Source organism: Myotis yumanensis, unplaced genomic scaffold (genome assembly GCF_028538775.1).
Source record: "Myotis yumanensis isolate MYYU_CA2020_CCGP unplaced genomic scaffold, mMyoYum1.0.hap1 SCAF_7, whole genome shotgun sequence".
Lineage (NCBI taxonomy): Eukaryota > Metazoa > Chordata > Mammalia > Chiroptera > Vespertilionidae > Myotis > Myotis yumanensis.
In genome coordinates, this window is record NW_027223758.1 from 2,113,640 (window position 1) to 2,127,901 (window position 14,262).

Here is a 14,262-nt window from a genome sequence, read left to right on the forward strand (position 1 = left end):
CAACAATCACCAGGTGCCAGGTGGCTGGATGTGGGCTAGCTGCAGCCCTGACCTTCCCTCAGTCTCCATGTACCCAGTCCCAGTGGGCGTTGAGGGTGTGACTGTCAGCCACTAAGATGGCTGGGGGACAATGCATCTAGGGGAGAGGGGCCCTTGTCCTGGCGCTGGGGGCGGTGCCTCAGACACTCCCTAAGTTCTGGGGAATCAGCATCTAAACTGGGATGCCCAGCAGGGTTTATCCCTCTGATGCAGAGGCTCACGGCTCCACCCCCCCTGAGACTTGAAATGGGAGGCGCGGGGACAGTGAGCCAGGCAGCACCACCACCAGGATGTGACCTCCGGTCGGTGCGACTGGCACTGGCCCTGCCCTGTGCTCGCTCGCTGGCTGGGGTCCTGGAGCCCAGAGCTAGGGGAGAACTTCGAACTTCGTGCACGGGCGTCCCTCCAGACCTGGCGGCCCCTGCATGTCCTGCGGATCCTCCCCGCGCCCTCTGGTTCCCCAGGTCCTGCCATGGTTATCGAGCAGAGGAAGTTCTCGTGTGGCCCTGGAGACCCAGGTCCCTGCCTGTCCTTGCCGCAGGAACCCACATGTGTGACAGACTTGCAGGCCATTCCCTCCAGCTTCTGCAATAAACTACTTCAAGCGGGTCATGCTGATTGGCACAGCCCACAGGGTCAGGCAGCGCATCTGACGCAGCAGACCCCAGCGGTTTCGGAGCAACTAGTCCAGGAGGTCCAGGCCCAGGGCGCCCCAGGGGACCACTCACCTCTGGGTCAAGCCCCTCCAGCTGGGCGCTCGCCCCATCAGGTGGGTCCAGCTGCACACAGAGCCCTCTGCCAGGTCCCTAGGGTGGGGTGGGGGCATGGGGGGGCTCCCGACAGGCCCAGCCCTTCCATGTAGACCACACCCCCTGCTAACACCTGCCTGCGGGGCTTGGGCTTCAGGCCACCTGGTCCCTGGTTGTGCCCCTGGCAGGGACCCCTGCTGGCAGCGGGGCCGGGAGGACACGGCCAGGACAGTGGAGGGCTGGGTTACTTTATGATGGTCCATAGAGTCCCATAGAGAAAATATTGAATATAATCGTGGTTCTACCTAATTAGGATAATCAGAAGAGTAAACAAGCCCTGGCTGGTTTGGCTCAGTGGATAGAGCGTCAGCCTGCAGACTAAAGGGTCCCGGGTTCGATTTTGGTCAGGGGCACATGCCCAGGTTGCAGGTTTGATTCCGAGGAGGAGGCGTGCAGGAGGCAGCTGATCAATGATTCTCTCTCATAATTGATGTTTCTATCTTTCTCTCCATCTCACTTCCTCTCTGAAATCAATAAAAAAATATATTAAGCCCTAGCTGGCTTGGCTCGATGGATAGAGCGTCGGCCTGTGGACTGAAGGGTCCCAGGTTCGATTCCGGCCAAGGGCACATGCCTGGGTTGCGGGCTCAATCCCCAGTGGGGGGCGTGCAGGAGGCAGCCAATCAATGGTTCTCTCTCATCATTGATGTTTCTATCTCCCTCTCCCTTCCTGTCTAAAATCAATAAAATATATTTTTAAAAATATTAAAAAAACAAAAAACAAAGAAGAGTAAACTGTAAGGAAAAACGTCTCAGACACTAAGGCTGGCAGAGAGGTGGGAGGGGCCTGCAGACAGGGAAGCAGGGAGGCCGCAGCCCAGGGAAGGCGCCGGGTGGGCAGGCCCACTCCTCTTCGGTGAGAAACTAAAACCACCGTGTCCAAGAGCCCAGCCACCAGGCGCTGTGGTCAATTCAGCTGGTGGACACTGCTCAGCAGGCAGGGCACAGCCCAGGATGCTTCTTGATGTGCCCTGACCGGGGAACGAACTCACAACTTTGTTGTATCAGGACTATGCTCTAACCAACTGAGCTACCTGGCCAGAGCCGATGCTGGTTTAATTTTTTCAGAATGTTTTTGCCTTGCCCTGAGCTAAGACCAAAGGCACAGAGGAAGACCCCCCCCCCCCCCCCCCCCCAGGAGACAGCTGCTGCTCACAACCCCTGGGCCTTCTGGCTTAGAGTGGCCTCTCCCACCTGTTGTGTGCAGAGGGGACACTCATGGAAGCAGAGCTGGCAACTCTTATCTCAGGGACAAGGCCACAGGCACAAGGTGGTTTCAGTGCAGGGACAGCTCCCCCTGCCATCAGTGGTGGGAGGATGGGCGTCTCCTGGGAGGAGGACTGGGAAACCACCGACGTGGGGACAGATGACCCCGGGGGGGACAGTGGTGTCCAGGAGTGAGGACCCGAGTTTTGGCCACAGGGATGTCCCGGTGGGGCAGGCCTCTGAGTGGCCAGGTCCAAAGGTGGGCATGAATGGAGCTGCCCAAGGTCAGCACAGAGCACTGGCACAGCTGAGAGGGAGAGAGGGCCCCGTTCCAAACACTGGCAGCCGCTCACGCAGCTGGGTGGTCACTGACGGGCGCGGAAGGAGTGGAGCTGATGTCTCCAGAGGGGACGACAGTGCAGGCGCCCCTGGCCTGCCGGCACACGCCCTCCGAGGGCTGCAGAGCCCATCCCAGCTGCCCTGGACCCAGGGCTCTCAGAGCTCCCATTTCTTTTTCACTCCAGTCTCAGCATTTAGAAAGCGGAGGGGAAGGACATCCGAGTCACACGTGAAGTAGGCAGGTGGGCGTGGCTTCCCCGCCCCCAGGGGACTGAGGAGGGGCCCCCAAGGTGGGCTGGTCCTCAGGCCAAGACCCCCCGGACAGGGACAACTAAATAAGACATGCCTGGTCTGCAGTGAAAACATTTATTTTACAACAGTTATCTTTATTCTAGGTCAACATTCAGACATACAAGATGGAGGTCACTGTGGGGAAACATCCTAGCCCTCCCGCCTGGCCCTGGGTGTGCCCGTGGGGACAGGGCCTGAGGCGCCCCAGCTCCACCAGGCTCCACTCACAGGACAAAGCCAGTGCGGACAATGCTTCCCACGCATTGCACTTCAGTTTTAAAAAACAACGTCAACATATTTCAGTGCAAACTGCCTCCCCTCACTTAGCGTGAAACATGAGTCCATTTTCCAGGGAAACAAAATCGAAGGTGTGCCTAGGACCAGGCCGCCCCTCCTGGAGCGGGGGCAGCACGGCCCTGCTCCTCCCCGCGACCCCCAGCCCAATTTGTGGTCCCAACAGAGACTGTTTAGAATGCAGTTGGTCACTGATTGTATCTGATGCTTAGAAAATTGTTTTTAATGTTCCGAAGTGGAATGGGTTTCTACCACCTCCCAGATGTCACACAGGGACATTCACCTGTGGTTCAGGTGATCATGATGGGCACCCTACCCCGGGTAAGCTGACACTGCAGTGGGCTCAGGCACCACGCCCAGCCATCCGCCCAAACTCTAGGAACACGGCGGCATCAGTGCTGTTTCCTGAGCAGCCAGCAGAAGAGCTCTCAGGACTCCCTCCTGCCCGGACTCATCAAGAAACAGGCTGTGTTGGAGCCAACTTTTATTGTACTTGCTGTGTTGCCACTGGACAGCAGCAGCCAGTCCTGCTGCGCGATATATACATATACACATATGTACACACACGGAAATGCACCACTGCCCACACCTGCAGCACAGACTAACCGTGCCTGTCAGGACTGTAAAGATGCAGCTTTGGCCAATTCCACAGGCGGAAGGTTCACAACCAAACAAAGCAAGCAGGTCAGTCCTGTGTCGCATGGGCTCACAGCTGAGAACATGAGGAAGGAATGAGGTCAGCCCCCTGCCTCACGCCCATCCCCACCGCCCCTGGGAGATGCACCAAGATGACAGCCAGAAAGGACAGACAGGCCCCCCCCCCGCCCCCCGCCCCGCTCCCCGCCGAGCCCGGTGGCTGGCAGCACTGTGTGGGCTCCTCAGGCACAGACCGCCCCCGCTAGAACATCGAGGATGGTCCTGGCAGGAGCCTGGCGGCGAAGCCCAGGCCGACAGCGTGAAGACACCGCCTGTTCTAACCACAGCCACTCTGACCTCTTCCTCTGCCAGGGCCCAGTGGTGCGGCTGCACTGACGGATGGGACAGTGGGGGAGGCTCACACACCGCGTGGTAATGTCTAAAGCAGTTTGAAACGAGAACAGAGCCAAAAGGAAGACAAGGCGAGACACATCACTGAGCAGAGCAGAAGCCTACACACCAGCAGCTGCCATCAGACACGCTTCCTGCAGGGCGCCCACTGCACTGGCTGCCCGTCAGGCCAGCCCTGCCTTGGCAAGTCGGTTGGGCTTCCTCTGACACAGACCCCAACACCCCCGGGCCACACACACTACCTGCCGTCTGACACCAGCACTGGCCACACCTGGCCCAGCTCTGGAAGGCACAGGGTTGCCCCCCACTTAGCATTCGAACCAGTGCCTCTCCAGGCGCAAGAACTCTGCTCACCAAAAACAGACCAGGCAGAAGAGGGAAACGCACCGGGACCTTCGTCTTGAAAGCGACCACAGGAACACTTGGAAGGGGCCTGCCCTCAGGGCCGCCCACGGTCCTCAGCACCATCACCGCGATCTCGTTTTACAGATTCTGAGAGGCCTGCCGTCCTTCCCCGAAGAGCAACACAACGCTGCCACCGGCAGACACCTGGCGGGGACTCGATGACACACATGAAGGGCCTGGCTGGGTGGAGGTTTAAACCGGGCTCTTGGTCATTCTGGGGAAAGCAACTCATTTCCTAAATCACTTCCAGAAGCATCCCAAGGTGGCCAGGAGCTCAGGCTGAATCCTGGGCTTCGTAACCGGGGTCGGCACAGGAGATGGCCTGTTCTCGCCTCCTCCCTCGTTCCCCGGTGGGTCAAACAATGAGTTTCTTATCCTTTTAGGAGAGGCCTGGTTTTAGCAAATTAGTTCTAACTCAACATCACAGTGCAGGGATATCCTCTCATTGAACATCTTCATGATCACTACAATGAACAAAAAAACCCACAATGGGACCAAGCAGCTGCCTAGGTCCTAGGCTGGCCTGCAGGAGGGCCAGCCGGGAGGGGCTCTAGGACTGAGGGTTCTGCAAGTGGCCAGGCCCCCACACACAGCTCTAGCTAGCACAGTCTGGTGGGCAGCAAGGGCCACAGGGGAGAAGAGTGGCTTCAGGAACATGTCTGGTTCGTCCGAGCCAGGGAACCATGTCGCGCAGCCTTCCCGAGCTTGTCCTTCCCTCTCCTGGGACACACAGGAGCAGCGAGAACATTCATTCTGCAGACACCAGGCCCACGTGGGGCCCTTGAGCCTCCAGAAGCTGAGTGTAGGGCCAGCAGGGAATCTGCTATTTGGTACATCGTAACTCACATCTCCTCAGTCCCCCGAAGCAGGGGCGCCACCCACCAGGCCTGGGACAGAAGGAAGGACAGACTTCCAGCAGTTCACCAAAGGCTCTGCCCGCAACAGCAGTGAGATCCTGGTCTGGCTGCTGGCTAACAAGCTAAGGGCGCCAGGCTCCCCGGGCCCACGGCTCCCACGCCGAGTGTGCCTTTGATCCAGCAGGTCCTTCCCCAGGACCCTGATGCCTCTGCCTCTGGCTGAGGAGCAGCTGAAGGAAGAGGGTGGGCAGGGGCTCAGGAAGCAGAGAGGAGGCTGGGCAGCCAGGCGCCACCTGCAGCCTGGACTCAGCCTGACTGACTGTCTGGGCCACAGCTGCCACTGTGGTGCTTCGACATCCAAGATGGTTACAAAGAGGCCTGGTTTTAGCAAATTAGTTCTAACTCAACCTGGAGGAATGTGGAGGCTGACACAGAGGAGGGAGAGGGGAGACGCCGGTTGTGGCCATCGACCCAGCTCGTGGCACAGGGGACGCGGGCTAGACCCAGGCCGGGAGGAGGGCTCACATCAGGAGCTCCCAGCCCCCACAGCACACTCACCCTCTGAAAAGCCCCGCCACAAGGCCATGCACACAAGGTGAGCAGCAGCTGCACTAACTGTCCTTGCCACCAACACCTGGGGGCGTCACAGTGCGGAGAGGCCCTGCCTGCGGCCCCTCCTGGACCAGACCCACAGCTCTGCAGGCAGCACCTGCCGGTGCAGGAGCACAGAGCGGGCGGCCCCTCCCACCTGCTGGGGACACACCGCGTGGCAGCTCACGGCAGCGACCTGACAGCCCCGGTGGTGCCACCAGTGCTCAATGTGGTCTCGCCGCAGCACGTCCACAACACAGACAGACATGGAACAGACCCCACACATGCTATTAGAAAGGAAAAACAGAAGACGGCGACCGTAGCTAAACTGCTTTAAATACTGCATGCTACGCACTTCACGTGTTGGGGTTGGCGGGCGGGTGGGTGGGCACAGAGGCGGGAGGGCCCTTCCCAGGCCAGAGCGGCTCCCTCCCCACCTCTGTGACTACAGTTCATGATTCTCAGGTCGAAGTGGCCGGGTGCTGATTGATCCGCACATCACAGCTTCTCCTGAACTTAATTGAACCCGTCGGTGTGGTAGCTGGGGTGGGACTCGGCTGTGAGCTGAGTGGTCTCTGTGGCGGACGCTGGCTGTATGACAATCGGTGTGTCTGTGGCCTCTGAAAAGCAATCACACACATGTTCATCGCATGAGGACAGTGGCCTCCCGAGTGCACCGTGTGCCCTGTCAACACGTCCTCCTGTGACAATGCTCCGTCGCTCTGCTGGGGCACAGGTGGCAGGACAAGCACTCGGAGGGAGAGGCTGTTCACGGATCTCCCCCCCGACGTGACCACCTCGTCGCCTCAGGCCGCCGCTGGCCCGAGGCCCGCCCCACCTACTTGGTCCCAGGCACTACAGCTAGCGCAGCTGGCGGGCAGGGACAGCCCCTCGTCTGCTTTACCTCCGAGTCCACGTTCAACCTCAACGGGCCCAGCTGCCACACACATCCTGGCCCCATGTCAGTGCCCTCCTGTTTGACAAGACAGGTGGACACGGGTGAGGGCCCGTTCTGGCGCCACCCCACACACGCAGGCGGGCCCTGGCGGCACTCACCCCGCTCGTCCGACTGCAGCTGCGCCTCCAGGTCCTCGGGGGACACGTAGAACTCGGTCTCCTCGCCCTCGGGCGCCTTGGGCTTGCACTTCCCGCAGCAGCAGTTGAAGCAGCAGCACAGGCAGCAGCAGCAGTAGCAGCAGGTGAGGAGCCCGCAGAAGACAAACAGGGCCTGGGGAGGAGGTGGGCGCTGGCTGAGGTGGCTCCAGACCGGGGACTCCCAAATGGGGCACCCCCACACACCCGCTGCTGCCCTATGAGAGCGACAGACAGACAGGCGGGCGCTCCTATTCTCCTCCACATCGAGGAGTGTAAGAAAGGACCAACATGGGAATCAGGAGAGACAGAGCATCCAGGTGCATAAAGAGAAACTATTTACAGAGGGGGCTGCGAGCAGCCCTGGCAGCAGCGATGTGGGCTGCCTACAGCTCAGCGCCCTGGCGTCAGCACCCTGTGTCCTCACACGTGACAGGGCTTTGAGTGAGTAAAGGAGAGTGTTGAGAAACGTTCAGTTTGAAAGGCACACAACTGCCCACACTCACACGGGACGAGCGGGGTACAGCCACCCACCCATCACCACTGTCAGGAGTGCGGAGCACACGATCACGCAGGAACCAGTGAGTCCGACACCCGCCGCTCCTCAGCTCCACGCCCTCACCTTTGCCCACCAACTGGACAGCACGAAGTAGGTGTTGACGTTCTCCTCCCCAAACTGCTCGGCCACGTAGAGCCCCAGCGAGCCGTACTTGTCGTAGATGTTCCTCTTCGTGGCGTCCGTGAGGATGGTGTGTGCGTTGTTGATCTCCTTGAACTTGTCCGCAGCCTCTGGGTTGTCAGGGTTCTTGTCCGGGTGATATTTCAGGGCCAGTTTCCTGCAAACCAAAACCATTGCTTGGTCTCACGTTTCATGTTCACCGACTGGATGGAGGTGCCCGTGGAAGGAACATTTGCCATGACCATCTCACTGTCCTCCTCTCCACAGAAGTCGGAAGGTGTGGGTCAAAAGAAATCTCTGCCACCGTTTCCAACTTTCCACAGCGCAAAGGCAATCCCTACCCTGACCTCGAGTGTCCGAGCAGCTAACTGCCACTTCCTGCACAAAGCAACAGGCAGGGGGTCTGATAAGGTACTTTGCTGTGTGTTTAGTCATCACAGCTTCACCAATGACACCGCACCTAAGGGTCCATTCAGGTTCAGCCTGGAGGTTACAACAGGCAAGCAGACTGTCACCACCGCGTGGCACCAAGTCCCTCATCCAATGGCCAACAGCCCCGCTCAGCACGTCAGAGCTGCTTGCTGCAGGACTGCCTACTCCAGGGTAGACAGTCTGGAAACATTAATGTACCCGTTTTAAGGTACAAGGGATACACTGTACATACAAAGATGTTAAATACTAAGTCAGCCAAGAAAAAAATTAAAAAATTTATATAATATATATATGGTAGTTCTTGGTCGGTGCTAATCACACCCACGAAGCATGGCTCTTACCGGTAGGACTTTTTAATGTCGTCTGAGGTTGCGTTCTTGTCCAGCCCCAGAACATGGTACAGCGATTCCCCAGAGGTAGAGAGTGAGCGCTGTCGCTGGTCGGCCATGGTAGGTTAGTCTACAAGAAAAATTCAAAGAAAACTCAAAAAGTATAAAGTGTACAGACATGGCACTCAACCACAGCATAGCAGTTTTCAATTGTATGTGCAGAGGGCTGTAATACCACTACCCTAAGTTGACTTTCAAAATTAAGTGGATTTATTGTAACACCTAGAGCAGAGAGTATGTATAGCTAAAAGAAAAATGAAGAGATTGTCAAAATAAAAATGCAAGACCCACTCACTATGCTGTCTACAGAGACAAACCACAAAGGCAGGTCCTCTGAATACCTGGGACAGAAAGAACGGGAGAAGTAGGGAGCCCACAGCTACAAAACCTTAATGCTTATACCCTTTCTCCGAAATGACAGACAACAGAAGATAAACCACCCCAGGTACTGAGGCCTGAAGAACACTATCTTAGTTCTAATTCCAGTTTGGTGACCTCCTGGTTCATGGGTCGACACTCAACCACAGAGCCATGCCAGCTGGGACAGAACATTCACTTTTTTTTTTTTTTTTAAAATATATATTTTATTGATTTTTTACAGAGAGGAAGGGAGAGAGATAGAGAGTTAGAAACATCGATGAGAGAGAAACATCGACCAGCCACCTCCTGCACATCTCCCACTGGGGATGTGCCCGCAACCCAGGTACATGCCCTTGACCGGAATCGAACCTGGGACCTTTCAGTCCGCAGGCCGACGCTCTATCCACTGAGCCAAACCGGTTTCGGCAGAACATTCACTTTTTAAAAATCACAACATGGAGAACCAAGATGGTGGCATAAGGTATAAACCTGTGCGTGCTGCCTCCCACAACAACACTGAAATTACAACTATAAGACAAAACAGACATCATCCAGAACCACGGGAAAGCTGGCCGAGTGGAAGTTCTACAACTAGAAGGAAAGAAAGAGGCGCATTGAGACTGAGTGGGAGGTGCAGAGGCGCCAAGAACAGAGGTACGGGGGCGCGCGTGAGGGGGGCTGCACCTGGATGCACGGTTTTTTTCAATCGGAAGGGGAGACAAGCTCTCGAATGCACTGAGCTCGTTTAAGGCGAGATTCTGAGGTCCCAGACTCCTACGGGGAGAAACTGGACTGTCTTGCAGTGGGTCAGAAAGCAAGGGTGGCTTTCTCGCAGAGCTGCTCGCAGGGATCATTGTTGCCATGGGGGCGCGGGATTCAGGGACGCAGAGACATGGAGTTGGAGTCGCGGAGATGCTGACAACCATTGCTGTTTGCCCCGCCCTGGTGATTCTCGGAGACCCCGCCCCACTCAATTTATATCCCTGCCCAAGCTGTGCCAGTGGCGCAGGGAACCACCTGTGTTTTTGCAGCCTAACCCAACAAACTGCAGCTGGGTCAGGGAGCTCCAAAACTTCCAAACTCAAAACAAAGAGGAGAAATCTGTTGATATTGCTGTAGCCCCTGCTGGGTGGACCCACACAGTGGTTGACTTGGAGATCCAGGAGCCAGGGTACCCCTGGCCAGATACCAGATTTCAACTCCTCACATCCATAAGGGACACACTCAAGAAACAGACTCAGTGAGCACCAAAACCCCACTGAAGCAAGTCCTGCCCCATAAGGGTGTCTCCAGCACAGAAGTTCTTCTTATAGACACAGCGGCTCCTCACAGTCAGCCAAAAATGCGGAGACAAAGAAACATGTCACAAATGAAAGAAATGGAGGAAAGCAAACTAATGGAGGACATAGAGTTCAGAACCACAGTTATAAGGCTACTCAAGAATCTTCTACGAACCTCTGAGGAACTTAGTGAGACCTTCAAGGATCTTAATGAGAATACCAAAAAAATGGAAAAGGACCAGTCAGAAATTAAACATACACTGACTGAAATAAAGAATAATATACAGAGATCCAACAGCAGACGAGAGGATCCCAAGAATCAAGTCAAAGATTTGAAATATGAAGAAGCAAAAAACATCCATCTGGAAAAGCAAAACGAAAAAAGAATCCAAAAATATGAAGATAGTGTAAGGAGCCTCTGGGACAGCTTCAAGCGTACCAACATCCGAATTATCGGGGTGCCAGAAAGAGAGAGAGCAAGATATTGAAAGCATATTAGAAGAAATCATGACAGAAAACTTCCCCTACCTGATGAAAGAAATAGACTTACAAGTCCAGGAAGCGAAGAGAACTCCAAACAAGAGGAATCCAAAGAGGACCACACCAAGACACATCATAATTAAAATGCCAAGAGCAAACGACAAAGAGAGAATCTTAAAAGCAGCAAGAGAAAGAAAGTCAGTTACCTACAAGGGAGTACCCATACGACTGTCAGCTGATTTCTCAACAGAAACCATGCAGACCAGAAGGGAGTGGCAAGAAATATTCAAAGTGATGAATGCCAAGAACCTACAACCAAGATTACTCTACCCAGCAAAGCTATCACGTAGAACTGAAGGTCAGATAGAGCTTTACAGACAAGAAAAAGCTTAAGGAGTTCATCACCACCAAACCAGTATTATATGAAATGCTGAAAGGTATTCTTTAAGAAGAGGAGGAAGGCCCTAACCGGTTTGGCTCAGTGGGTAGAGCATCGGCCTGCGGACTCAAGGGTCCCAGGTGGTCCCAGGTTCGATTCCGGTCAAGGGCATGTACCTTGGTTGTGGGCACATACCCATTAGGGAATGTGCAGGAGGCAGCTGATCGATGTTTCTCTCTCATCGATGTTTCTGACTCTCTATCCCTCTCTCTTCCTCTCTGTAAAAAATCAATAAAATACATTAAAAAAAAAAAAGAAGAAGAGGAGGAAAAAGAAAAAGGTAAAGATACAAATTATGAACAACAAAGTGACAACAAATAAATACCTATTGACAAGTGAACCTAAAAATTAAGTCAGAATAAACTGGTGAATATAATAGAAGCAGGGGCATAGAAAGGGAGTGGACTGACAATTCTTGGGGGGAAGGGGGTGTGGGAAGAGACTGGACAAAAATCTTACACCTATGGATGAGGACAATGGCAGGGGGTAAGGGCATGGGGTGGGATGGGAACCAGGTGGAGGGGAGATATGGGGGGAAAAAGAGGAACATCTGTAATAATCTGAACAATAAAGATTTATTAATTAAAAAAAAAATCACAACATGCCCCAAGTTCAATTATGCACAAAAAGATGTGAGACCTTATCGGTCACTGAGAAACGACGCTATTGCACGTGCACTAGAAGAGCATGTGTCAGTGAGGATGAGGGTGTGAAGCACTGGAGCTCCCGTGGGCTGCGCCCCCTTCAGGACAGTCTGCAGTGCTTCACCCACACTCATCACAGGCCCAGCCACTCCACTGCGGGCGTGGCTCTCACCTATCCCTGCACAGACTTACACACAAAGGTTCACAACAGCCAAACTCTGGAAACACCCCAAATGTCCACCAGTAAACGAATGGATGGACAAAAAGGGGTCTAGGGTAACCCATCTGGGGCCCCCTTCCTGCTGCCTTGCAGCAGAAAGTCTACATACCCGCCCCCAATTTTGCATTCCCCCAATACATTTTGTTTTCTTCCCACCAAAGAAAAGAGGGGTCTAAACCAGCAGAGTGATATGTCCTGAGTGGGACCTGAGAGACTGAGAGTGCTGCACAGGGAGCTGCTGCACATGCAGAGCCATCCAGAGGGCAGACGGACAGAGCATTACCGAGGTCTCAGGACCCAGCATGCCACTCCCTGGTAATTTATCCAAAAGAAGAGAAAACTCATTCACACAAAAGCCTGTGCACAAAACATTCACAGTGGAATCAGTCCGATTCCTTCAACTGAATGCATTTCCTCAGTAAACACAGAATTGCGGATGCACGGAGGACGAGTGTGAGCCTCACACAGGCTAGTCTGGATGGGGGAGGTGTGGAAGGGCAGCAGCAGGGCCCCGTGGTGTTGGTTTGTTCAGTATCTTGACCAGCGGTTCTCAACCTGTGGGTCGTGCCCCCTTTGGGGGTCGAACGACCCTTTCACAGGGGTCGCCTAAGACCATCGGAAAACACATATATAATTACATATTGTTTTTGTGATGAATCACTATGCTTTAATTATGTTCAATTTGTAACAATGAAAATATATCCTGCATATCAGATATTTACATTACGATTCGTAACAGTAGCAACATTACAGTTATGAAGTAGCAACGAAAATAATTTTATGGTTGGGGGTCACCACAACATGAGGAACTGTATTAAAGGGTCGTGGCATTAGGGAGGTTGAGAACCACTGGTTTAGACCATGGGAATCAGCCTGAAGTAGAGACAGACAGCATATTGTTATCAGCAGCAAAGGTGGGATCTAAATCACCAGCCACAGGGAAAGGCACCATCCACTGCCTTTGCAGGCAATGCCTGAGCGAAGCTTCAGCTGCCCCCCAAAAGGAGGCTTCAAATATCTCTGAAAAAAACCTGCCCAGCAGGAATAAGACACACACAGAATACAGCCAACTGAGCCAGACAAGAGCTGAGAGGAAACCACTGGTGTGCAAACAGAGGCCCCTTTAGCGCCAAGGCCACATTAGACACCTGGCAAAACAGGCCTCCACACCAAGAAGCTCCAAACAGCAAAGAGAAAAGACTTTCAGCTGCAGGCCTATGCCAACCAGCGTAAGGTCAGAGGCACGGAACACAGCGTCTGGGGACAGGGCTGCTCCGCACCCCACAGGACACCACTCTGCGGAGGAAGGAAGCCAAGGAGGACGCGTGATGGGGTGGAGGGACTGAGGCTGGCAGGAGAGGCCAGGCAGGTGACAGGGAATTCACAACAGACAGCAGAAGGGCACAGGGTGGCCACCAGGGTGTGCTGGCGCCTCAACCCCCTCCAGGGCCCACGTGGATGGTCAGCCTGGTCCCTGAGAATGAAAATTGGTATCTGAACCTAAACTGAAGGGCATGACCTTTTGCCCTAGGAACACCAGGTAAGCCACCTGACCCCTACTGAGGGCAGAAAATAAAACAAGTCTCCTTCCCCAAAAAGAGGATATTTGGAATCAGGACAAGAGGATTCCAAGCCTAGTTCTAGGCAAGTTGGTGCAGGGCTCTGGGTGCCTTTAGTCACTGCGGACAGAAACAAGGACATGCACCCACTTCACAGCTGGGCTGGCACAGAGCCAGGAGACCCTCAGTACAAAGCAGGGATTTGGGCTATGTTTACCTGGCATATTCTGGCCAACTCTCCACCACTAAGTACTGTGCCACAATAACCCACAGAGAAACACAGCCCCGCAAGTTTAACTACTACTCCTTACGGTACTGGTCCCAGAACTGTGCTGGAGAATACAGATGTGACAGAGTATTTTTTTAAAATACATTTTTATTTATTTCAGAGAGGAAGGGAGAGGGAGAGAGACAAAAACATCAATGATGAGAGAGAATCATCGATCAGCTGCCTCCTGCATGCCCCACACTGGGGATTGAGCTGCAACCTGGGCATGTGCCCTGACCAGGAATCGAACCGTGACCTCCTGGTTCATAGGTTGTCGCTCAACCACTGAGCCACACCAGCCGGGCACGACAAAGTATTTTTTTTAAAATACATATTTTATTGATTTTTTACAGAGAGGAAGGGAGAGGGATAGAGAGTTAGAAACATCGATGAGAGAGAAACATCGAACAGCTGCCTCCTGCACACCCCCTACGGGGATGTGCCCGCAACCAAGGTACATGCCCTTGACTGGAATCGAACCCGGGACCCTTCAGTCCACAGGCCGGTGCTCTATCCACTGAGCCAAACCAGTCAGGGCGACA

The 14,262-nt window shown here is 54.3% G+C and overlaps 1 protein-coding gene across 3 annotated transcripts in view; it reads right to left on the reverse strand.

The window, feature by feature from the left end:
* Window positions 1-2,745: 2,745 nt before the first annotated feature.
* The window catches only part of DNAJC5 (DnaJ heat shock protein family (Hsp40) member C5), a 33,848-nt gene continuing 22,331 nt past the window's right edge, over window positions 2,746-14,262 (reverse strand). For 2 of the 3 annotated variants that reach the window (XM_070419562.1, XM_070419561.1), the window contains exons 2-5: window positions 8,423-8,540; window positions 7,593-7,806; window positions 6,935-7,106; window positions 2,746-6,498 (exon numbers count right to left, since the gene is read on the reverse strand). In XM_070419562.1, coding sequence (XP_070275663.1) covers window positions 6,395-6,498; window positions 6,935-7,106; window positions 7,593-7,806; window positions 8,423-8,529 — 597 coding nt within the window. In that variant the 5' untranslated portion in view covers window positions 8,530-8,540 and the 3' untranslated portion in view covers window positions 2,746-6,394. Of the gene's footprint in view, window positions 6,499-6,782; window positions 6,852-6,934; window positions 7,107-7,592; window positions 7,807-8,422; window positions 8,541-14,262 lie in introns of all 3 variants that reach the window. The other variant, XR_011472084.1, reaches the window with a different exon arrangement.